At 35.1% G+C, this 24,411-nt stretch overlaps 3 protein-coding genes across 7 annotated transcripts; 1 reads left to right on the forward strand and 2 right to left on the reverse strand.

Moving 5' to 3' along the window:
• Positions 1 to 713: 713 nt before the first annotated feature.
• LOC106669184 (glutaredoxin-2, mitochondrial) lies at positions 714 to 2,217 on the reverse strand. 5 transcript variants are annotated; one of them, XR_001340898.2, is made up of 4 exons: positions 1,346 to 2,217; positions 1,142 to 1,264; positions 985 to 1,089; positions 714 to 929 (listed from the first exon to the last, which is right to left on the reverse strand). XR_001340898.2 is itself a non-coding variant. In XM_014398492.2 (4 exons), the coding sequence occupies exons 1-4, from the start codon at positions 1,368 to 1,370 to the stop codon at positions 726 to 728; spliced, it is 435 nt and encodes a 144-aa protein (XP_014253978.1). In that variant the 5' UTR covers positions 1,371 to 1,467; the 3' UTR covers positions 714 to 725. The 5 variants fall into 5 exon arrangements, 2 of the variants coding, with proteins under 2 accessions (XP_014253978.1, XP_014253979.1); XM_014398492.2 differs by having other exon boundaries at positions 1,368 to 1,467; XM_014398493.1 differs by having other exon boundaries at positions 714 to 920; positions 1,368 to 1,453.
• A 2,743-nt stretch (positions 2,218 to 4,960) lies between these two features.
• On the reverse strand, positions 4,961 to 19,822 carry LOC106669164 (histone-lysine N-methyltransferase trithorax). The gene is made up of 15 exons (XM_014398466.2): positions 19,098 to 19,822; positions 15,861 to 16,554; positions 15,598 to 15,797; positions 15,447 to 15,528; positions 15,236 to 15,382; positions 15,030 to 15,093; positions 14,547 to 14,667; positions 14,256 to 14,471; positions 13,965 to 14,192; positions 13,732 to 13,893; positions 13,540 to 13,652; positions 9,479 to 13,453; positions 9,252 to 9,417; positions 5,276 to 5,422; positions 4,961 to 5,212 (listed from the first exon to the last, which is right to left on the reverse strand). The coding sequence occupies exons 1-15, from the start codon at positions 19,257 to 19,259 to the stop codon at positions 5,039 to 5,041; spliced, it is 6,651 nt and encodes a 2,216-aa protein (XP_014253952.1). The 5' UTR covers positions 19,260 to 19,822; the 3' UTR covers positions 4,961 to 5,038.
• A 2,278-nt stretch (positions 19,823 to 22,100) lies between these two features.
• LOC106669166 (DNA-directed RNA polymerase II subunit RPB7) lies at positions 22,101 to 23,224 on the forward strand. The gene is made up of 8 exons (XM_014398467.2): positions 22,101 to 22,244; positions 22,317 to 22,426; positions 22,481 to 22,640; positions 22,696 to 22,746; positions 22,809 to 22,874; positions 22,944 to 23,015; positions 23,084 to 23,117; positions 23,184 to 23,224. Exons 1-8 carry the CDS (start codon positions 22,233 to 22,235, stop codon positions 23,198 to 23,200), a joined length of 522 nt encoding a protein of 173 aa, XP_014253953.1. The 5' UTR covers positions 22,101 to 22,232; the 3' UTR covers positions 23,201 to 23,224.
• The last annotated feature ends 1,187 nt before the right edge of the window (positions 23,225 to 24,411 follow it).

The following is a 24,411-nucleotide window of genomic DNA, read 5'->3' on the forward strand; positions in this document are numbered from 1 at the left end:
AGATTCCACCGGGTTCAATATTGACATTTTGAAAATAAAAAAGTCAATATTTAGGAGGAAATTATAAAATTTACAGCCTTCAATATGTTAATATCAGTCTGAATCATTCATGATTGATTTCTTTTTGTAAAGTCGCCAACATATTTGGGCAAAATGCATCAAGTAAAATTTAACTACCTCTGGGTCGCGTTCAGTGCCGCCTAGCAAAAATTGATTTTTTCCTTTAAAATACTAACTATTAGGTCTACGTGACCGTTTGAATTTTTTGATTTTATAAATTGTTCAGCAGCAACTACGAAGAGATGAAAATAGTCGCTACTTCTGATAATATACCTCTCAATATCCCCAGCCAGGAGGCCGTCGTCAGTGAAATAGGTTCAAAACAATATCCTATATTATTTTCAACCTAATGTTGATAATTTTGTCTGTTTGCAGTTGAATACTACCAGGCAAAAATTTCAAAAGACATGAGAGATATGGTCGGTCATGTTATAAACACAATCGACGCTCAAAATCTGCAGTATGTTATACACCTAATGTTCTTTTATTTATGTTTTTAATTAATTAATTTTTTTCTAGTGAAACACACAGGTTGCAAACTGATTTACAAAAATATAAATGTATCATAAAGATACAGCAGGTCCTGATGAAGCTCAAGTGTGGTTGAGGCTTCAGTCGTATCGTCGACTGTAATAATAAAAATACGCCATTGGTCGTTGTTTGGTTCATTTGGGTTTTATTTGGCAAGGTCGTCTGTTGCATGTGCGTACCGGTTTAATAAATTTGTTGACATTTGTTTTTTTATTTTTAGTCGTCGTGCAAAGGGGGCTATTTGGGCAAAGAGTCTCGTAGAGCAATCCAGATTTCAGATACAGCTTGAGTTCCCGTATGCCACCGATAAAATGGCCATCTAAAAATATCTGAGGGACCTTGAAAAATAAAATTTATTCTTGTATAAACAACTTTTAAATTTTAATATCTTACTGAATCGAATCCAGTTTTCTTAATAAGAGTTAACATCAGTTCATCAGTCATTGGCAGTTGGTCCATTTCGATTGCTAAATAATCAGCACCCGCCATTTGGAATATCTGTAAAAATAAGGCGTTAATGTAAATTTCAAAAGAGATATTTTTATCTCACATTCTTTGCAATGTCGGAATCGGTGCAAAATGTTTTGGAGAATATCACAACACGGTGCTTGTGTACCAATTGTTCAAGTAATTTTTCGTAATCGATAGGCTTCCTGCAACAAAGACAACCTCCCTTCGGAAGAATTTAAAAAAATATATATATAATACATATATATAAGTGTTTCATTAGAAAACTTTATAAAACAGTACACACATGCTTGCCAATTATACATTACCATAATGAATCTTTTTCGCTACATTTTTGTAATTGTCAGTTGTACAATTGTTTCATGAAGAAACCTGCTTGGAAAATTTAAAATTGTACTCTCAGCTGGAAAATAAAAACCTGCATTGTTTTCTATTTTTTTTCTTTATATTTTTTAACTGGAAACTTCTGAAGAAACATCCCTCTAGGGTTATGAAAACCACAGATGGTCATTTTAATTTATTAAAATTGATTAATTTTTTGATTATTTTAAGTCGTAACCAACTGTTTTCAACTTCATTTTGTTAAGCCATAGTCACCTGTTTTGCAATGCAGTTTTCGTTAAGTCATAATCAGCCTAGATTTTTAAGTTGTGTGACTAAAACCTTTGTTTTAAGCTGTAAACAATGGTATTCCAACTTTTATTACATTGCAGTGGACAATTTCTAACTTGGTTTTAGCAGTCTTTAACATTGTTTTATTACGACATAACCAACTTTGTTTAATTAAATCATAATCAATTTTTTTTAAGTATATAAATTGGTAATTAACCGTTTTTAAGTCAATTTTGTTGCAAAATAGTCAATTGAACCCAACTGCATTAAGTTATGTTTGTATAGATTTTATGAGATCTATGTATTCGCAGGTGTTAGAATTTTTTTCTGATTTTTGAGATGTCGTTATTCAAGAAATTGTCAAAACTTTTTAAAAACTATAAAACCCTTAGTTTGCACACACTTTTGCAAAAAATGAAAATCAATTTTTCAACTGATAATTTCTACGACCCGACTGATATTCCTAGTGCAAACTCCAACATAATTTTTCTCAAAACCTATTGGACCAATTTTCATTGCTGATAATTCGTTTTAAAGAAATTGTCAAAGGCATTTTATAACAATAAAATTGTATGATTATTTGCATTTAAAAAAAATTATAATTTATTATATTTTTATATTATATTTATTTTTTTAGTATTTTTTATTATAATTATATATATTTTGTGTATTTTCTGATAGAAATATTTTTACGGTTCATCCGTCCTTAAAAGGCTATGTTTTCCTTTTTTCAAATGGTATGTTGGAAGTTAAAATTGTTTTAGCCGTTTTTCAATTATCGCCATTTCAATCAGATATTCTGATAACTACGGTACAAATCGGAAAAAAAAAAAATTAGGGATCAAAAAGTCAGTATATTTAAATTCAAACAAAATTTATATTTAAGGTCTCTAAAGGTGCTAAAACAAAATTTCATATTAGTTTCACGCAAAAAAAATATGACAGTTTACTTGAAAATTATTTTGTTTTTAGAAATTTTTTGGTTATTGTTAAACTTTGATAGCTTTTACTATATTTTTATTGCAGTGTACATAAAAAATGCTGTAAAACGATATATTCTCATAGTTGACTTGAGTAAAACAGCGAAATAAAAATATTAAAAAACGGAAAATTAAAAAAAAAAAAAAGTTGGCGAAACGAGGGTGTACAGCCAAGAAATGGCAGATACGCATCTGATATTTTGTGTCATAGAATGACCAAAATTTGGTCAAAATCCTTACCAACCAACCTGGTCGTCCCCTTGTAAGACCAAAACAAACAAAAAACTGAAGGAAGGGAAAAATGGAAAACGGAAATGGATTAAACTGGATCTTTTCAACATGGATGGATCTTTTGGATCCATCCAAAACTGGATCTTTTCGCTTCAGCACAAAACAAATGATTTAAAATAACTTCAAAAATACAAATCAAAATAAAAAATCTAACAACTGCTTTCAATGTAAAAAAAAGTAAGTTGTTCAAAATTCAAAAATGCAGGCCTGTCCTTTTCCAAACCTGGTCGAGTACGAGACAAGATAAAGTGGAAAATATTTAGCAGTCTTTTTTTATTTTAAAAATAATGTAGCATGGTCAAATATAAATACCCTTCTTCCAGCTTTAGTTATAAATCTATAGAAAAAGGTTGTGACTTCCTGATTGTTTTTTTTTCCTTTTTTGTTTTGTATTTTTTCCAAAGGAAGTTTATATTTCTATGGCAGTATTTTTCATTTTCGCATTTTCTAAATCTGTGCGAGTGGAGTCATTCCCTTCACTAGCACCATTAAAAGCGTGATAATCATAACTGATCCTGTTCTTTTTAATGTACACTGACTTGGAATCTCCTCTTCTAAAAATCTTTCGACGATTTCTTGGCATTCCCTTTGCATATCTCCATCCAAGTAGTGACATGGTTTTTGTTTCTCAGTAAAATATTACATGCCATCCCTAACTATAAATTGTTTTTGCGCTAAAAACAGAAATAAATAAATACAAATTATTGTAACAATTTATTTTTTTTATACATACATTCCGGACATTGTCCGTTCCAGGAGGGTAAGGAAAGGTTTAAAATGTATAAAAATCGTTTTTGCCAGAGCTGTACAAACGTCCGCTATAGAGGGTTGACCATTAAGAAAGGTCTTGCTCTCATTTTTAAAATCTACCTTTTACAAAGATTTAAAAGTACAATAATCATTTCTACAGACAAAGGTTGAACGAAAACGGCTTGGTTATTTTCAAACAGTGCTTTTTTATTTTTATTTCATTGTAAATAGCCTCACATTAGTTTGTCATAAATACTAACATAGTTTTTATATATTTTTTTATCGCTATTAACAATTAAATTTTACACTTATAAACAAAAAATGAGTATACTTAGGCACAGTTGTTAAATCGTTCGAAAAAGATAAACGTTCATCACAGATACATCAAACGTTTTTTTCTGTCACTTTTTCAACACATTTTTAAATTTCATTTTACAATTAACGCATACAACTTATCACAGTCATACACAAATTTTTTTTCCCTTACAATTTAGTAAAAATAACTTTTTAATTGCTCTTGTTAATTAGAAAAATATAGAAAAAAGTAAAATAAGTCGCATATAATAAAAACTACTGGCTATTTTAAACTATTAAAGAATATCGGGGGAATATTATCAACATAACAAATATTTACATAAAAATAAACGAAACATTATTATTTACAACTTTTTTGTTTGTTTAAATATATTTTGTACAAACATTTCAAGCATTGTGGGTTTTTTTGTTTGTTTCACACATTTAATGACCGAACTGTCAAATATATTACCATTTTGACATTTTTCAAATGATCAAATATTTTTCCAAAAATAAACATTTTAACAAAAATAATTTAATTTATTTACATAAAAATAATAAATGGGGAGTGGGAGCTTTTGTCAATAATTAAAAGGCAAAAAATTCATAATCATTCTAACTTGGATTTGTAATGTGTTTAATATTTACACAATATTGATTTTAAAAATGTCAAAAATGTAGATTGGGGGGGGGGAGAAAGAAAGAAAATATTTACAAGCGTAACATTTTTGTTTTTTTTAAGAATAGAAGAAAAATGCAAGGCACAATTTAAACATTTTCGACTTTCGTAATTCTGAAAAAATTAAAACAAAATGAAATTTTTTTGTCTAGATTTTTGTTGGTTTTTAAAAATAAAAAATAAATAAATAAATAAAAAATAACATCCAAACAAAAATTTGGTAACTTAAAAAAAGGAAAAAAAAAATTTAACCAAAACAAATTAATTTTTTTCAAAATATCAATCTTTGGTTTTAGTACGTTTTTAAATTAAAAAAAAAAAAAAGCCTCAGTAGCAAAATGGGGAATGACTTTTCTCTCTCAAAATTAATAAATTAATTGAGATACTTCCTGCACCTCTTAGACAAGCAATGGCAATTAATTTTCTCCTCTTCGAGGGGAAACTTGTAGTCGTACGTCAATTCCTCGCCTTGAAGAATTTTCCTCAGGGCGAATATAAGAATGTGCTTCTTACCCAAGATGTCGACGACCCTCGAGTAGCAATTGGGCTGAAAGAAAATTTAATACGTCAAATAAACTCGTTTTAAACGGGTTTGTAGCGTTGTATTCACCTCGCAAGAATGGTTGATGAACCTCGCGGCGTTGCCTTTCATGGTAGCATCGACGACGGACTTATCGTCTATCCTGAACATGTAACAGCCGATACCTTTTGCAGTGTAGTAGCGTTCCCTTTTGTCTGTTAATGCTGATCTAATGACCTAAAATTACATAACAAGAATTCCTTGTGAAAATTTAATTACTCCTGGTATGTTATTTTTTACATGTAGTATGAACAATTATCAGAATATTTTTCGAGGGAGGGATAAGCATCAGCAATTCCAGGGGCAACAGTGGAATTGAACCCTAGTTTAAAAGCTTAACAGCAGTAGGAAGACCTGACTAAGTGGAGTGCCAAGTCAAGATGATGGTGAGGGCCATCAAGTACAAAGGGAGCAGGGGATAAGAACTGAGGCTCTTCCAGAGGGAGGGTCTGGAGTGACCAGACTTATTAGGTGACTCCAGGCAAGGTGATAAGAAGGTAGGAAGGCCAAAGCGTACTGCAGCTCTTCCAGAGAGAGGGTTTGGAGTGACCAGAAAGGAAGAAGAATTGTAGGAAGCCTGATGAACTAAGACCATCCGAAAGGAGGGTTTGGAGTTACCAGGCTTATTGGGTAACTCCAGGCAAGGAGATAGGAAAGTAGGAAGGCCGAAGTGTACTGCAGCTCTTCCAGAACGATGGTTTGGAGCGAGCAGGCAAGGAAGAAAGATTGTAGGAAGGGATAAGTGTACTGTGACCCTTCTTCCTGGAGGAGGGTTAGATTGACCAAGCTTATTGGGTTTCTCTAAGCAAGGAGGAAGGAAAAGCCAAAGCGTACGCAGATCTTTCATAAGGAGGATTTAGAGAGACTAGATAAGGAGGAAGGCTGAAGTGTACTCCGTGTCTCCTAGAAGGAAGGTTGGAGCTACCATCACACCAGGTGCCTCCTGGAGGTTGGAACACTCATCTTTTACTTAATAAATTCTATATTGGCCTTCCACTTTATCTGCATGAATCTGGCAGAGGAAGTGAGATGTTCCTTAAAGGAGAAGCAGTCTGAGAGACTTCAGATCATCTACACTCAGTCGACCTACATCCACCAGTGTTAGACTTGGCATAGCAGTAAATTCCAAGTGGAAAGCACTATACCTAAAATATGCAAGTTTATTCAGCAGGACAGCCAGCAAGGCAAAGAATTTTTTGATGAGGTTATATATACCAGAAGCCGGTATTTTTGAGGAGAGGAAAAAACACATTTATAACTATGTCGAGTTTGAATGCGCCGGCGGACTTGAACCACGGACCTTCACCTTACAGTGATGAGCATCGCATCAACGCATAAACCATTGCAGCCACTAGGGCAAAAGTGGCAAAAAATCGATTTCCTAAAAACTGAAAATTTTATTACCCAATTCACTTTTCATACAGTATTTGAGCCAGAGAATAAGGCTGTAATAATGGTTTTATGGGTAAAAATTTATTAAAACCAGTAATCACTGCTGAAACCTGAAACTTATCAATTTTGCAAGATATTCAGCTATTTTCTGAACCTTAAGGTAGCAGTCCAAACGGAGCGATGCCGTTACAAAAACCACGTCAATGGCAAAACTGAACTGACGTGCCCGACTGCCGAATATTCGACCGGTCCAAACTCCATCGCGCCACTCCAAATATCTACGGCACAACGACGGCAGGGCGCATTAGTGAATGGGAAAACCTGTGTTTTTTTGGCGCAGTCTCTGTCTTTCTGTCACTGAGTAAACATCTCCATCGTACATCCTCAAAAAGTCGAAAACGTTTATTCTTTATTGGCAATGACATCCAATCATTGAGGTGATTGAATTGAATGAAATTTACCATATTTATGGAAAGTGGTGGACAATGATTACCACAATAGAAATAAAAGAAATTCAGTCCTCAACCAGTTGGTCGACCTTTTCAAAACAAAAGATACAAATGCAACGAGAGATGCAGTATTGATAACCCCTAAGCACTGAGCAGAAATCGTAGTAGAGAACTTCTTCGTAGTTCATCCCTGTAACGAGAAATCGTAATGTGGCTGCCAACCTTTCATGTAGAGTGATGATTTCTCTCATGACTGTCTTTTGTTTTCTAATCAAGGGGTAACAAGCTGGAGTAAATATAAATAAGACATTAATCTTCTTCTTTTTTCTTTTTTTTGTCAGTTACGATAGCTCAAGTAGTAGAGCAGCGGCATATTTAGCCTAAAGTCATGGATTCAAATCCCGCTCGTGGCACTAGCCTTTTCATTTCAACCAAAACCTTACAAAAAAAAAGATTAATTAATTGAAAGAAGTAATTTGGTCAATAGAACACTAAATATAATGAGTAAATAAGACGTTTCATCCATCCTTAAATAGTTCCTCCAATCAGCGGGTTCAAGGAAAAGATCTTTCATCAAATTGATGTGGGTATTACAGCTTCTGTTCAGGAGCCACTTCTTACACCATTTCCTCTTCAGTTTTTTGCTTTTAATATATAAACAAACAGCAGCATAGTACAAGAGCTCATCATCCATTTTGAGAAGTTAATTCACTAGTTGACATTCGGAGCGACTGGCTGTGGAGCGGTTGTAAATGCCCCCTCAAATTTCAGACACTCCAAATGGAGCTATACGGCTTGGCGCAGTTCCATTTGGAACAATTGTGAATGGTCACCTTTACCCTCGCACCCAGCAGTTCGCTGTAAAAACTCATTCTAATTTCCTTTTATGTACACACCCAGTTTGGGGATAAAGACTGTTGCAATGGAAACAAGTGGATTAGTCGAGGGAAAACCAGCAATATTAGATTTTTTAGACATTCAAAAAAAGCTTCGTTGTTCTTTGATTTGGCACCGTCTTTTTTCCGAAGTACAATCTATGTGGTTTTCAGCTGTCTATCTGTTTGCAGACTATTTTAAATTGTTTGTTATTATCGTTCTTTTGTAAAAAGTATATCTATAAGGGATCACAAACTTTAGTTTCATTGTGGACGAAACTGCAAAAAGTTGATGACTTGTTTAGTAGGTACGTAATTATAGTTATCACTTGTTAGTTTATAGTTATTTTGTCAGTTCTTAAGTTTTTATTTATTATACATTCTTGGAATAACAAATTATTGTAATCGATCAGTGTACCGATCGATCGTGTTCTAATTATTATCCATTCACACAGACAGAGAGATGCAATATCGTATCGTTCACTGCAGAAAGTCTTTCACTGGTATTTTGAAATTTTAAAACTTAACCATCCCTAATTTTAATAGTATGCAATTTCAATGAAAACCCAAAATTTTAATTTTTTTTTTTATAATTCTGTTCACTATTCTAGCAGGAATAGTAAAAACAATTAAAAATATGACCATTGGGAAGCTCTTGAGTTCAGCTTTTATTTTAAACACAATTTTACAATTTTTAGTTAGAATTTCATAGAGAAAAACTTGCGCAAGCTTCATTTTGGTTATCTCAAAACGGGATTTTTGATGATTTACTTGAAAAAAAAACAGCTTAATGCCTTTGTCAGGTTATATTTGTGAGCTGCGTTAAATTCCCTATAAAGTTTTTAGAATTTGTTCTTATCTTCTTAACACTTTGTGTTTCAATATTCTGTAAATATTAGTAATTCAGGTACAATTATTGTGCGTACATCAGCGTCAGTATGTCAGATTATTTTCTTGCAGTAGCAGTTCTGTCTATCGTACACAATTTTGGACAGTTTGCTGTAGTCCAATTGATTCGAGAAGTTTCATTGAATTCAGCTTATAGAAAAACATAAAACGATGCCCATGATGATTATTGGTGATATTTGTTCCATTTTGAGATTTTGGGCCACAATTTTTGATGGTTTGCTGTGGTCCAATCGATTCGGAAAAAGTTTCATTGGATTCGGCGCACCAAAAAATTTAAACGTACTAAATTTGTGGCATTTACCTCAAATAGCTTAGGCATTACTGAATTTTTTCACTTTTTTGTTTTTTGGTCCTACTGTGCGAATATTTTAGTTAACTCACTTCTCCAGCGTATTCGATGACCATTTCACCGCTCTCGATGTCACGAAGGCAGAACAATCCTCTTCCATGAATATCGGAGCGAAACACCCCAACCGCGATTTTCGAAGTCTCTTTTAAATGCCTGAACCGCATTGCCATCGGGAGGTTCATACTAGCCGCCCTCCGACTGAAATATTTTATTAATATTATTATTAAATTATATAATTATAATAAATTAACTCCATTACCTTATAACACTTAGGCTGTCATTTTCAGTGACTAAAAGTTTAGGCGGTCTTCTGTGCCTCGACGCAAGCCAGCTGAACATGTCGTATTTGTGATGTGAATGTTTGACCCTCTCCGTCCTCGCACATCCGGAGGCATTTTCTTTTGAGACTTTGGACATTTCCTGCTCCAAAGCGGACAGTTTCCGTTTGTGATAGATAGGTTTGTATTTAGAGCAGCCGCTTATTCCAGGCAGCTGTTCCAAAATGTATTTGACGCTGTTGTTCCCCAGGCCCATCATCTTTTTGAGCATGGAGTTTGGACTGGGAAACGGATTTTGGCTCAACAGCGGAAGTCCCTTTGCCTCTCTTGCTCTCTGCACAGTCTCGAACACTTTCTCCCATGCTGACTGTATATCGCTAGTACAATAAGAAAATCCATCTTCTGAAGTTATTTCATACGTTATTTTAGGCTCTTCTTGCACAATCTTTCTTTTCGACGGATTCTCAGGTTTTTTGTGTTTGACTCTTTCAACGTTTTTGTTAACTGCTGTTTTGACTACAGCAATTTGCTCTGGTACTTTATCCACTTCCATTGGTTCGCCAGGCGGTTTTGGTTTCGGTGGAGGCTGAGGGAGAGCAAGTGACGGCTTTTGTTCGACTTTACCTTGTTGTAATGGTTGTTCTATCTTCTTTGCTTCCTGGATCGGTTTCAGTAAAGGCATTTTATTAACTTTGTTACAGATATTCTGAGATATTCTTTTCACAACTACAGGAGCTACGGCTTGTTGGGGTTTTTCCTTGTGGATCGCAGAAGAATGTGGAAGATCAATTTTGATTTGGTTTAACTTCAGTATCTGATTTTCTGGGTTAGGCTTCGGTGGGACGTACGGTTGTAGCTGTTGGGATGAAACAGTTGCAGAATCGATAATAGGGTTCACAGTTATCTCTTTGAGCTGTGTCTGCGGCTTTGTAATAGGTTCGATGACTATAGTTTCTTGGGTGGAATTTATCATTTTTACACCATCGATTTCTTTTTGCTCATGAATAATCTGCCTCGTGACTGTCTGATACGATACATTTTTATTGACTTTATAAGATTCCTGGTAATTGACTTGGTAATTGTTCCAAGGGGTTTGCGGCGAGCTTTGCATGATGTTAGGCACGCAGTTGTTCACGACTTGAGGGTTTGTGTTTACAACAACGTAGCTCTGTGGGACGTCAATTACAGGTTTTGTAGCCTGAAAAACCTGCGTGGTTGTTGCTGAGTAACTACTAGCAAGCATGCCAGGCACTGAACCAGATATAAACTGACTCGAGCTCATTACTGTATTGCTTACGACTGTTTCCATACCGACGATCATAGGTTGATTCGAAATGTACACGTTATTCTGCTGTGGGTAGACATTATTTTGTTGTGGATAAACATCTAAAGGAGGATTTGGATTGTTAAGGACAATCTGATCGACTCCGTTAGTTATTATCGTTCCAACAACGGTCGGCACGGTTTGAACTACTTGCTGTTGAATCGGTTGTTGTATGTGGTAAGTCGGTGTCTGTGAATCGACCGTGATGTACTGAACGCCCGATTGCGACTGCTGTTGGTAAGGCATGTAAGTCGGCATTTCTGTTTGTACAGGTTGCAAAATTATAGCAGGTTGAGTATTCTGAATACCGATTTGTTTAGGCTGTTCAACTTGAACATAAGAAGGGTTTACTTCTACATTCTGAGGACATGAGGCTTGGCAAGGGACCTGAACGTCGTTTTGTTGAAAAGTCGCATCTTGTGTCTTCTCCTCTTCGCTAGAATCGCTTTCTGTACTCGACAAGTAATCCGAACAGGTAGGCAAGTGCCTTTCATAGCCTACGCTTGAACGGTAAGTCCTACGACAACGAGTACATTTAACGGGTTCTTCGTTTTCATTGCAATTTTGCATGTTTATATCAGTTGAGTCATTCGACTGATCACTTTCGCTGAAATCCATAGCACCGTCAACCTGCAACAGATTGTGCGTTTTCCAGTAGTCTTTTCCCCTTTCTAAATAGTTTTCTTGCTTGTCCACTTTGTTCGAGAAGTTAATGCCCTTAAAATAGGAACTCGGTTTTTTTATATCTAACGAGGAACTGTATTTAAAAGTAGATTTTGAGTCTTTTATGGGCTTTTTTGATAAAACTGACGTCTCGCCCAAGTCCAACTTGTCATCGTCGAAATTCATTTTGGTGAAAATGTCATGCATCGATATTCTATCGAGGAGGTCGTGTGGTAAATCTTCGAAAATCGCTTCTTTTAACTCAGGTGGTAGAAGATCGGCCGTTTGCTGATCTGTGTTATCATCGTCCTTGGAGCAAACGGTATCTATGAGGAAAGAGACGACAGTTTTTACAACTTTGTCGTCTTTTGCGTCGAAAGTATTCACCTCTTCGACAGGAGACGGCGGCGGTGTGAATTCCAAAGAATGATCCAGAGTATAATTCGTCTCGTTTTCAAAGCAATATTCATCACTAGACTTTGTCAATTTAGTCTTAATATGATACGGTACGATTTTCCACGGTTCTTTCACTGACCAGTACAGCCTAGTGCAATTATAGTCACAGGGTAAAATAAAATCTATTAAATCTGAATATTCCGGTAATAGTTCACCTACACAATTAATCGCCAGGGCTCCTATGTACAACTTGACTTCATTGTACAGAACGTCTTTTTTCTTTTTATGATCCAATTCTACATAAACGGACCTAGAAATAGAAAAATCTTCTTCCCTCCTTTGAGCCTTATTTACAACCAAACTACCATGGTTTTTACAATAAACTTCCATGTTTTCTAAGAAAATACAATTTGCTGTCAAGGCGCAAGAGAAGTGGTAAGCGTATGGACAACTTTTAGCACAGCAGCCAACACTAGCGCCTTTTTTATCACAGCCGAAACACCTGATTAGTCTCCCCCTTGAAATGGCACTGTGCACGTTCTGCAATGAACCGTCGATCTCTTCGAATACTTCGCTAGACCACAGCGCGCAGTTGACGTGAACCCATTCGTTCTGACCGCAGTACAGCAGCCTGCCTTCCCTCTTGGGATGACCTTCGCCGATCGATTTACACAACATGCAAAACCTCGTGTCCTGTATTTTTAATCCGATGTAATAATAATCCGGTTCGTGTGTAAGAAGTTTTTTAAGTGAATCATTAAGTTTGGCTTTTTTCGGAGAATCTGCGTCAACACTTTTCCGCCTTTCTTTTAAATCATTTAATGAAGAATCTAAATCTTGAATTGAAGTATCCAACCCGTCTTCTTTTATACTGGGGTCGTACCAAGGAAATACTTGTTTTAACGATTTCCAATAAAGCTTAGTCAATTCCATCTCGCCAATTTCTCCGATGACTTTTTCCATGTCGTTGTTAAAATCTACGACTGATGAATATTCATCACTGGACGCTTTATGTTTAATACCCATTAAACTTAAACTCTGATGTGATGAATTATACAAATTGCAGGTACATTTTTTTTCTTGCGATTCTTGAGGAACTGCCGGTAAGCTTTCAGCGTCGCTCTTTATAACTGTGATGTCACTTTTAAACGCAATACTAAGCAAATTGTTACTTGCTTTGATGGTCTCATCGTTTAACTGAGGTTGTTCTTTTTCGCTGACTAGATCCAAAAACCCGGTTTTGACAGTTTTCAAACTCTCTTCGTCGTCTTTAGTAAGCTTCGGCGTTAGAAGTCCGAGGTCTGAATTCTTATCGTCGATCGTAGGTGTCGGGCTGTCGTTTCCAGAGAGATAGGGCTTTTCTGAAATATCGTTCTGAGGAGTGAGATTTCTCAGGTGGATCGGCTTTCGGTGGATGTCCTGGCAGTCACAGACCCTCTTCTTAGGGCTTGCTTTTACAAGAGAGCACAGAAGACGGTTTTTGCTTAATGATTTTATTACATTCAAATAACCGGCTTTTAAATCGGCATTGACAGCCCTTAACCAAAACGGCGGAGGGTCTTTACAACAAAGCCTGTAAACAAAAAAACAACACGATAAAACAGAAAATCTAAACGCATGACTTGAAACGTTTATTCAAACAGCAAAATAAAACCCTACCTGCAGATAAATTCAATTGAAGATGGCAAGTAACTCAAAACCTGGTATTTTTCATTTGAAAGTCCTTCACATTTTGCATGTATCCAACTATTACATTTAGCACATTCCATCATCTATAAAATTCGATTGGTACAATAAAAAAAAAAATAAAAAAAAAAATAAAACTACAAATCTACAAAAAAATTAACTTACTTTGGTACTATAGTCGTTGTCATCATAACACCTTTGGCAAAGCGGGCAGAAACTGCCTTGTTTCCTCAGCTTGAAACACGCTTTGCAAAGAGGCATATTTCCGACAAATACATGCACAGTTGGATCATTGCAACTCTTGCAGTACAGGCAAGAAGGGCAGACCTAAAAGTGTAATAATAAAAAATAATAATAAAGTATAAATAAAAAATAATAAACAATATTTATACACTTACCCAACTTTCAGATATGTTTGCTCTTCCCTGTGGCATGCAGCTTGTGTGGTAGTTCTTGAAACATTTTGTGCAAGTAAGCTGCGCGCCCGATTTGAGGCATATCTCACACTGGCTGCACCTTGGGCAAAGCCAGTCGATCTTCCACCACTCGATTTCCTTTTTGGCAAAGCGTAAAGTGGCCACACAAAAAGTGTGGTAAGGCTCGCAGCAACTCGCGCAATGTATTAACTAAAATGGCGGGGGAAGAAAATGAATAAAAAATAAATTTTTATCAAAAATTTCGAACTGTACCTTTTCGAAACCAGCGCTCCCGCAGAGAAAACAGAGAGCTTGGGTTTTCAAAGGGGTGCAGGCGAGAAGAGGAAATCCCATCTGGGCGACCTCATCGGGATCGTAGCTCTCCCAAAAGTCGATGGAAACTTTTGCGAAACGCTTTTCTGACTCGTGCCTCTCGATTCCATCGAGAAGGTCGCAGTTGTCTCTCCCGAGGTCCTGCAGCATTCTCGCCTGAAAACGATGAAAGTTAATCAAATATAAACCTTGGCAAAAATTTTGAAAGTAAAAAAAATAGCAAAAAATTACAATTGGCCTGTCTGGTTCCTTTTCCTTAGGGTCCGCTTTGCTCTGAACTTGTTCAGATTTGTGCTGAAACACATCTTCCTTTTGTGGCTTTTCAGGAACAAGTGTTACTTCTTGTTCAACCCTGAAAAACATTAACATTTTAACAAATACCAATTAATTTCATATGCAGTTTAACATGTATTATCTGAAAAGTCCTTTATGCTTTTAATTATAGTATTATTGTTTAAATACAAAATTATTGACTGAGAAGGGTCAATCAAACATAAACTAGATTTTTTTTTTATTTATTGGTTCAATACAAAAAAAAAATTACTGAAGGGGCCTCATCAGCCAATTGTGCACAAACCCCATGACCAATTTATCATCAGAAAAATGCTGTTAGAGGTCCTATCCAGAGAAAATTTCTAAAAATCTTAAATTTCGACTAACCAAAGCTTATAGCTTTGAAACTACAATAAAAGTTAAAATATGTAAAAATCTTACCTTATTTCTGGAATTTTTCTTTCCATTTCAACCTTTCTCTCTTCTACTTCTTGACCAGCCGGACCTATAAAATTAATGTAAACAAACACAATTTTAATACACATATTATTCCGCAAACCAAGTATTTCTCCAATCTATCTAATAAAAACACAACTTAAAACTAAAAACAAACGACTCAATTTTGTATAGAAAAAAATTTATTGTACTTTTTTGTATTCGTGGGGCGAGTTTGGCCGAGGATTGACCGAGGACGAGTGATGCACTCCGGCAGACGTGCTTCACCCTCGGGCCAGCCGGCGTCATCTTTGGTTTGCCCTTCTGTTTAAAATCGGGCTCTCGGAAAATTTTCAAACCTGCGCAACACAAAATAAACCATTCGAGATATTTTATGCTTATTTTCCCATTATTGAAACATACCCGTCTTTCTTTTCTCATTTACATCTTTGACGGTTGAGTCCAAAAGAAGTTTTTCACTTAAACTATCTGGCCATTTTGTAACCTAAAGCATTTTTTTAAAATAAATTTTTATTTTTAATATAAACATCTTGACGTTGATTTATAAACTTACAAGGTTGTCAAAAAGGCTAGTTTTTTTAGATATTTCGAGTGGTAAATAAGAAGCCAGTCGTTTGGTCAGCTGAGGCGGAAGTTTGAAAGAGCGTAGGCAAAGATTTAACCAACACCCTTGACACCTTGTGTGTTCTTTTACCTGCGGCTCAGTTGAAAAGGGTTGAGTCACAAGAGCTGAGTATCTTATGGAACAATTTCCTTTAAAAAAAAAATAAAAAACATTATAAACCCTCGTTTTATAAGGTAAAATTTGTTTATTACCTGTCCCAGAGTCGCAGATAAATTTATCAATAAGTTTGTCCTTTTCTTTCCTGATTATTTTGATAATGAACCTACGACAGGGGTCGCATGAGAAGATACCGAACTTCCTAGCTTGTCTGTAGGATTTACAAGGCCTTGTAGTGCCGCAAACACCACAGACAACTTTTGTAGGATGCGCCTGGTCTCCGACTTGGACAATTGAAGAACCGCCAGACGATGAAAAGGGGCCTTCGATCGACACAGATTGTGATTTGATGTTAAGCATCGGCTTTCTGAGTATGCATTTAGCCGGTTCGTTTTTCTCCGATGCGTCTCCGTTGGCCAAGCGCTGTTTCTTGTTGCCGTCTTCGTCCGCGGTTTCGTTTTGAAAAAATCGCTTGTTCGGTTTTATAACGCGGGACGAATGGACGCTCCGAGTCGGAAGGACGAACTTGACTGGACTGCTAGAAGGCTTTTCGTCTTTTTTGACCTCTTTTTTGGGCTTTTCTTCCTTTTTCGACTTTGGCTTCTCCTTCTGAGGGTTTTCCTCTGGTTGTTTAACGACGGGAATGACTTCCTTGCGATCGACAACCCCTACATTGACATCCTCGTCGGTTTTTTTAATTTTTCTTTTTTTGTTCAGCTTAGATTTTTCTGACCCTCTCTTCTTTGACAGAGCGATTTCATGTGGGCTGAATCCATGGAAAGAAGAGCCCTGTAATAAATAAATATGAATATTTTAGAATAAATTTTAATGTATAAACTAACAAAAATATTCAGCATTTAATCTTCAAACGATGAAGTACAAAAATTAACCAGTCTAAGAACTGATAATGGCAAAATGTTGAAACAGTGACAGACAATCAGTGAGAGTAAGCATGATCAGGTACAAGAGGAACACAATTTTTTTTCTTTCTAACTCTCTTAACATATTTGCCTTAATTAATAAATTTATTGTGTATAGGTGGCGTGTCAAGTTTGATACCATGTCCATAATGAAGATGAGAAAACAGAAAAAGAGCAGAAGTCAGTTTATGTTGTTTAGTCAATTCAAAACTCTGAGAACATTAAACAATTTTAATCTTTTTTTAAATTTAGACTGTTTCACCCAAAGTTAGCATAATTATGTGTATTCAGTGGTATATTATCAACCATTTTAGACTTAAACGTTCACATGAAGAGTAAAAAAAAAAAATTATCTATCGTATATCACTTGAAATGTGAAATGCTGCAACTCTTCTGAAATACAGTAAAGGTACGTTTATATCTGTCAGTTATTGCATATTTATGTCAGACAGAAATTGTGCCTAACAGAGAAGAATTTATATCAGAAATTTATATTTCAGCCACTATTTGTATCAACATTTCTAAACCAATAGATGTAAACACTGGTTAGTTGCAAGTTCAAACTTGTTCGACACTTGTCGCAAAAGTTGGCCATTGCAATAAGTGTGGTCATTAGTGACTGTAAGTCTATGATAATTCGGAAATCGTGAGATGCGGTCTGGTGTGATGCATGTTTCAGAAAAACATTTTCTTTATCGTGCCAATGTTTCGATAAATCATCTTCAGGGCTCAAAGTGTTTGTTTTCTGCGTAATTGTGCCAATCTTGTGTGTCGTGGTCAGGGCACTCTTAACACAACGCACAGGGTATAAACAGGCAAACTTAGGTTTTAATGGTCTAATTGACCGTATTATTTCCATTAATTATTCTTTTTACGCAAAGTCCTGTATGAGATGAAAAAATGGCCAAAAGAGGGAAAATTCAAAATGTAATTTGAGATGGGGAGTTGGTGTCCGAGTGGATCGAAGTCACGATAGCTCAAGTGGTAGAGCAGCGGTGTATTTAAAGGTCGTGGGTTCGAATTCCACTCGTGACACCGACTTTTTCATTTCAACCAGATGTTACATAAAAAGAATAATTAATTGAAATATATAATATGGTCAATTGGACTACTAAAACACAAATGGATTAAATATGATTTGTAATAAATCAATGAATATAGATCTTGTGATAGTCATTTTTTCTAATAAAATTTATTGCTTTTATTACTAAATAAATTTAATTTCTTATACCAAGGTGTCAGCTTTGTCTCCATTTTAGACCCAATGAAGATGAAAGAGAAAAAGTGCAAGTCAGTTTACTAAATTTATGTTTTAATGGTCTAATTGACCATATTATTTCAATTAATTATTCTTTTTATGTAAGGTCTTGTGCGAGATGAAAAAATGGCCAAAAGAGGGAAAATTCAAAACGTTGAGATGGGAAGTTGGTGTCCGAGTGGATTGAAGTCACGATAGCTCAAGTGGTTAGAGCAGCGGCGCATTGAGGCGAAGGTCGTGGGTTTGAATCCCGATCGAGACACTAACTTTTTCATCTCAATCTTAGATAAAAAAGAATTAATTGAAATAATTAATACGGTCAATTATACCACTAAAACATAAATGGATTAAATATGATTTGTAATAAATCAATGAATACAGATCTTGTGATAGTCATTTTTTTTGTAGTAAATTAATAAAAATAAATTAATATGTCCCAAGATGCTGTGGGGGTTCGTTAATATTTTTTTGATACAGGAACGAACAGAAAACGATTTTAAAAGGATGATATACCAAAGAAACTTTTAGAATATTTGGTTTTCTTTTTTAATAATTGGATCAAATTTGTTCTAAGTAAATTAAAATGGTTAACGATGATCAGGTTAAAAAAAAAAAAAGAAGATAATTGGTCATTTTTTCTCCTAAGAATATTTGTTTTTGTTATTAAATAGATTTAACATTTAAAATGTATACAGAGGTGTCAGGTTATGTTGCCATTTTAGACTTTATCTAACAAAGATGAGAAAACGGAAAAAGTAATGAGCGCGAGTCAGGTTATGTTGACAATAGTCTTTCAAGAACAATATTAAACAATTTTCCTTTTTTTTATTGCAGTTTAATTCAGTTATTGTGTTTTTATGAAATTTAGGCATGACCTTTGCGACATAGAGTTATGACAGTACGCTGTCAAGTCGAGAATTGTCAAAATGTTGACAATAAGGAAAAAAGAGGGGAGGGATTTAAAGGTTGTTGATTTTAATGTCCTGTTTAAATTTGTTGTTTTTGGTTTGTTAAATTGACGAAGAAATAGTAAAAAAATGGCAAACAGGATGTAAAAAGAGTAATAAGACGGGAGTCAGGTTATGTTGTCATTAGACATCGGGTGTATTTATGAAGGGGAAAATGTGATAAATGGAGGTTTAAATGTGACGAACCTCGTCCTCGTCGTCGGAGAAGAGGATGCTGAAGACGGACAGCTTGCAGTACGCCTCATCCGCGGCTCTCCGTCCGTCGAAATCGTCGCAGTCCTGGGCCGAGTGCCGCCTCCGCTTCTGGCTCGACTTGCCCGGCCTGCCTGGGAACCTGTATTTGACCATGGCCCGGGTCGGGTGAGGGGCCGGGTCCCAGATCCGGTCGCCGTCTCGCTAAACGCCCGGGGTCGTCGGGGAAGCCGGGGCCGCAGACTTTTTACGGGACAAGGACAAGGAAAACTCCGTAGTTGTGGTCGAACGTCGCGATCCACGATGGCCAACCTCAGCGCGCCGAGTGAATCGGGCGGGAAAAACGGCAAAGCGGCCCGGATAGGCCGGGAACAGCTGTTCCCCCTCCATAAAGCCCCGCGCAACCCGTAACACTTTCCTCCGTTTTCAAAATTCAAACTGTATCGGACGAAAATAATACAAAAACCAATTTTACCCATTTCTTACTTCAATTCTTAAATGAAATCTTTAAAAAAAATGAAACTTTTTCCAAGTACGTCTAAATCATGACCGGATTAACAAGAAAACACTTGCTGACATTTCATCAAAGTTCAACACTATTTCACCCATTTAACTTCATCAATTAACTTAATTCCTGTCTTCGGTAAGTTTATTTCAATTGTGCAGTTACACTAAACCTTAAAAATGGACAAAACTTTCCATCTGAGATGGTACAACCATCTCATATGCCATCAATTTACCGTAAAATATTAATACATATATGTTTAGCGATTATAATTGACCTTATTAATTATTTCAATTAATTATTCTTTTTACCTAAGGCCTTGGCTGAGTTGAAAAAGTTAGAGTAACAAGTGGGTTTTGAGTCCTCTAGGATATTCCTCATCCTCGTGGGTTCGAATCCCACTCGTGACACTAGTTTTTCATCTCAATCAAGACCTTTTATAAAAAGAATAATTTACTTTTATATAATTGTTCATTTTTTTTCTAAATACATCATACCTAAACCAAGATTTAAAAATTTAGTACAGGGTTGAGGTGGTTTTTATGCATATCTCTATTTGAAGTAAAACCAATGAAGAAAAAAATAAATTGCATTCTGTGACTTTGGGCCCTTTTGAATAACAAAATCTAGAAAGTTGTTTATATTTTTTTTCTTTTATTTATTTTTTTAAATTAAACATTCAATTACCTTTATATCAAATTTTAATAGCTAATGCAATTTGAGCCATGTCCTTGTTCCTTATTCAGAGCTCACTATTTAGCTAAATGGAACTCACCGGTGAGGGCGGACTGGCTTGAAATGAAGTATCAATTAAATTTTATAGGATAAAAATAAATGGTGTTTAGTTTAAAAAAATAAATAAATAAACCAACTTTCTAGATTTAAAATATTTTTACTGCTAAATTAAATTAAAATTACTAAAAAAAATTAATTCCTCCCTTTGTGATATGTAAATCGTTTAAATATAGTGATAAAAGCAGTGGCGAAAGGAGACATCCATGCTTTAGCCCAACATTTATTTGGAAAAAAAACTATAGAGGGAGGAATTTTTGTAGGAGACTGTGTATCTCCATTATTAATTTTTTAAAAAAACACCTTTTTTATTTATTTATTTTTTATTTTTTGCTGATGTTTCAACCTTTATTCGGTTCATCTTCAGGGCATAAAGTGTGGTGCTATTCTTGTGGTGTCATATTGGATTTGGGTGAAAGTGTTCTGACTCCATTATTAATTGTGTAAAACCAGTGAAAATGAATAATAAGAAGAAAATAAATTGTTTCTGTGACTTTGGGCCCCGTTGAATAAACAAAAAAGTACATTATTTGGCACAATTTGGTCAAAATGAAGTATCTATAACAAAGTTATAATTAGTTATAATGAAGGCATATTTAATCCATGTTACTGATAGAGAGATAGATGTATTATACTGTGCCCTTTAAGAACTATTGTATTCCCCGTTCTGTGCTTAATGCACACCGGGAAGTCCTAGTTCATCTGGGGACTTAATAAGCTGGTTTCAATATTTGACAAGAAAAATAAAGTTTTTCAAGGATTTTAATAGAAAAACTTTTTTTTAAGTCTTGGCAAAAGTCTTAAATTAGGTTTTTCACAAATAAATCAAATTTGTCGGTTTGTGTTTTGCGACGATAAAATCAATCCATTTATGTTTAGTGGTCTAATTGACCGTATTAATTATTTCAATTAATTGTTCTTTTTACGTAAAGTCTTGGTTGAGATGAAAAAGTTAGTGTCACGAGAGGGATTCGAACCCACCGAAGCCGAAGACCGTGGGTTTTACACTAACTTTACCCACACACACACACAGAGAGAGAGAGAGAGAGAGAGAGAGAGAGAGAGAGAGAGAGAGATCATACTAAGACCTTACATTAAAAAAAATTAATTGAGATAAAATCAATTTTGAATTAAGGTACTTTTTAATAATCCACAGTCTGGAAGAAACATGTCATTACCCAACCTTTTCAGATAAATGTTGGGGTAAAGCAAGGCTGTCTCCTTTTACCGCTGCTTTTTAACTATACTTAAACCATTAGCTTAACATAAAGGAAGAAATTTTTATAGAACATGAAATGCTTATGGCAGGATAATTTTAATTGAAGAATTCAACTTTTTGTTACTTTATTAATTTTGAGTGTTGTTTTCTATGCATTCTTGAGACATCACTCCTACAGGACTTAATTCCATGCAGTTTGTATTTGCAATACCTTCAGATTTTTTACTGTGTATATTAATAATTATTTTATTTCACCAAAGATAAATGAAAAAGCAAGTATTTCAGGAAATTTTAATTACTTGACTTTGTATTAATAAAATAGTTCCATATTATGACAGTAATTATTTAAATATCCTATATATCAATCAGATTTATAATTTATTCGGATATGTCATTTTTTTTACATATTTAGTTAAAAATAGGATGGGATTGCAATTTTCTTTTTAATGTTTGAAATTGAACTATTACGCCACCTGCCTTCCAACTGAAAAGCTTTACGGGATGTTTTTTGTGGTGAACCTACCAAGTTGGTTTTCGGCTTGTTTACAAAATTCAAATCCGTGGCCGACGTTTGTTTCATTTCATAAAAAGTACTCTCGACAAATATTTGAAAATGTTTTACCACGTAAGTGAACAAAAACAAAATAAATCTGTCCTAAATCCGTGTTCAAACTGGCCTGACTTTCTGAACTTTCAGATATCCCTGGAGCACGACATCCTCCTCCATCCGAGGTATTTCGGCCCTCATTTATACGACTTCGTCAAGCAGAAGTTGTACAAAGAAGTGGAAGGGACTTGCACGGGAAAGTAAGGATCAAGTTAATTATTTTAAAAAAAAAGTAAAATTTATTTACATTGCAGGTACGGTTTTGTAATAGCGGTCACAAACATTGACAACATAGGTGCGGGTCTGATTCAACCTGGTCAGGGTTTCGTTGTCTATCCTGTAAAGTATAAAGCGATTGTGTTCCGCCCGTTCAAGGGTGAAGTCGTCGACGCACTGGTGACCCAGGTCAACAAGGTAAGATCGATTGGAAATCGCGTTAAACCCGACGATATAATATAAACATTTACAGGTTGGCATTTTCGCTGAAATCGGACCCCTTTCCTGCTTCATATCTCATCATGTGAGTATTTCTGATTATTCGAGGTTGTAGTTTTACTAATTTTTCTTTTACCCCTGCAACAGTCCATACCAGCAGACATGGAATATTATCCGAATGAAACCCCTGCCTGTTATAAATCAAAAGATGAGGTATGTTTTTTTAATATTTGTAAAAGTCATTTTCTTCAATTCAAATCACATTCATTGTATTTTTAAAAGGAAATAACGATAGCGGTTGAAAATGTGATCAGGCTGAAAATTGTTGGTACCAGGGTGGATGCTTCCGGAATTGTATGTTTTCTTCTTTAAAAAAATCTATTTATTTTATCTTATTAATAACTGAAAACTTTTTCTTTCAGTTTGCAATCGGTACATTAATGGATGACTACTTAGGTAAAAACAGAATCTTTTCAATAAATTTTCATATTAAGTTTTAAATAATTCATTATTTTTTTACAGGTCTTATAAGCGATTGAGCTGGAATATTTTTATTTTATTTTTTTATTTAATAATGTATATATTTTAAATAAAGTTTTATGTCTTCTTAGCTAGTTGTATGATAATCATTTATAAATGAATTATTAAATTCACTAATTTCGTGGTCCGCTTGACCAATTAATATATTACAATTAATTAAGGTTTTTAGTTGAGATAAAAAAATTAGTGAATTTAATGATTTAAAATCAAGTATACTTCACTAAAGCTCTCCGTGGCCATTTCATTTGCTGTCGAGAATCCAATCCGATTACACGACATTTGAAAAATGGCAAAAAGGAAGGAAAATTAAAAAAAGGTGGGGTTAGGAAGTTGGTGTCCGAGTGGATCGAGGTCACGATAGTTCAAGTGGTAGAGCAGCGGCGCATCAAGCCGAAGATCGTGGGTTCGAATCCTGCCATGCCATTGACTTTTTTATCTCAACTAAAAACCTTAATTTATTGTAAATGAATTATATTTGGTTTTTAGTTATACAATTGTTTTTACGATTTATAATGATTACTAAATAATAATTTGTATAAGGTACTTATTCAGATATCGTGAGATGCGGTCACGATATCTGAATAACTATCGATTAACGGTCACTAATCTCTACACATGTATAAGGTACGTTTACACATGAGAGGAATTGGCAGCTGGAGCTCTCGAGAGTTACTCTCAGAGCCCTTTGCATGAAAGAGAGAAATTCGCACAAGTTAAATCTCGGAGAGCAACTCTCCATGGCAACTCTCACAAATCTACTTTAGACCGTTTACACAAACGTACTGGACAGTTCTGAGAATGAATTTTAGACAAGATGTCTTCAAAACGAAAAAGAAAAGTAGCAGCAGCGTTACTGTGCTTATTGGAAAAAAAAATCTTCAAAAACAAAAAAAGTGGATCAAGTCATGGAAACAAAGGAGTTATCATTTAGTCGTGTATCACCCTTTAGCACGGGAATTGAAACTTGAAGATGGCCAGCATTTTAGGAATTTTTACAGATTTTCATGTCTTGAAGTTGAATTGCTGGTAGAATTAGTGAGGACCATAATTTTTAAAAAAAGACACTGTACAATGAGAGAAGCGATTCTGTCCATGAGCGTGTTATGGTTGCCTTACAATTTCAGGAGTCGGACAATTTAAGTCTCATTAATTTATCCTCCACAAGGAGTTAATTTTTAACTCTATTTTTAAAATCTGCATTCTGGATGTC

The sequence above is a fragment of the Cimex lectularius genome, unplaced genomic scaffold, assembly GCF_000648675.2.
Source record: "Cimex lectularius strain Harlan isolate CLEC.00 unplaced genomic scaffold, Clec_2.1 scaffold145, whole genome shotgun sequence".
Taxonomy (NCBI): Eukaryota; Metazoa; Arthropoda; class Insecta; order Hemiptera; family Cimicidae; genus Cimex; species Cimex lectularius.

Excerpts from the sequence above, each read along its gene's own strand:
- LOC106669184 (XM_014398492.2), bottom strand. Across the intron at positions 1,090-1,141 it reads ATTCCGACATTGCAAAGAAT|ATATTCCAAATGGCGGGTGC; the intron begins GTGAGATAAAAA and ends TTATTTTTACAG. Across the intron at positions 930-984 it reads AGAAAACTGGATTCGATTCA|GTCCCTCAGATATTTTTAGA; the intron begins GTAAGATATTAA and ends TTATTTTTCAAG.
- LOC106669164 (XM_014398466.2), bottom strand. The coding sequence starts at position 19,259 with ATGGTCAAATACAGGTTCCCAGGCAGGCCGGGCAAGTCGAGCCAGAAG. Across the intron at positions 15,094-15,235 it reads CGCCCCACGAATACAAAAAA|GTCCGGCTGGTCAAGAAGTA; the intron begins GTACAATAAATT and ends TTAATTTTATAG. Across the intron at positions 5,213-5,275 it reads TCATCAACCATTCTTGCGAG|CCCAATTGCTACTCGAGGGT; the intron begins GTGAATACAACG and ends ATTTTCTTTCAG.
- LOC106669166 (XM_014398467.2), top strand. Across the intron at positions 22,427-22,480 it reads GAAGGGACTTGCACGGGAAA|GTACGGTTTTGTAATAGCGG; the intron begins GTAAGGATCAAG and ends TTTACATTGCAG. Across the intron at positions 23,016-23,083 it reads GGGTGGATGCTTCCGGAATT|TTTGCAATCGGTACATTAAT; the intron begins GTATGTTTTCTT and ends TTTTTCTTTCAG.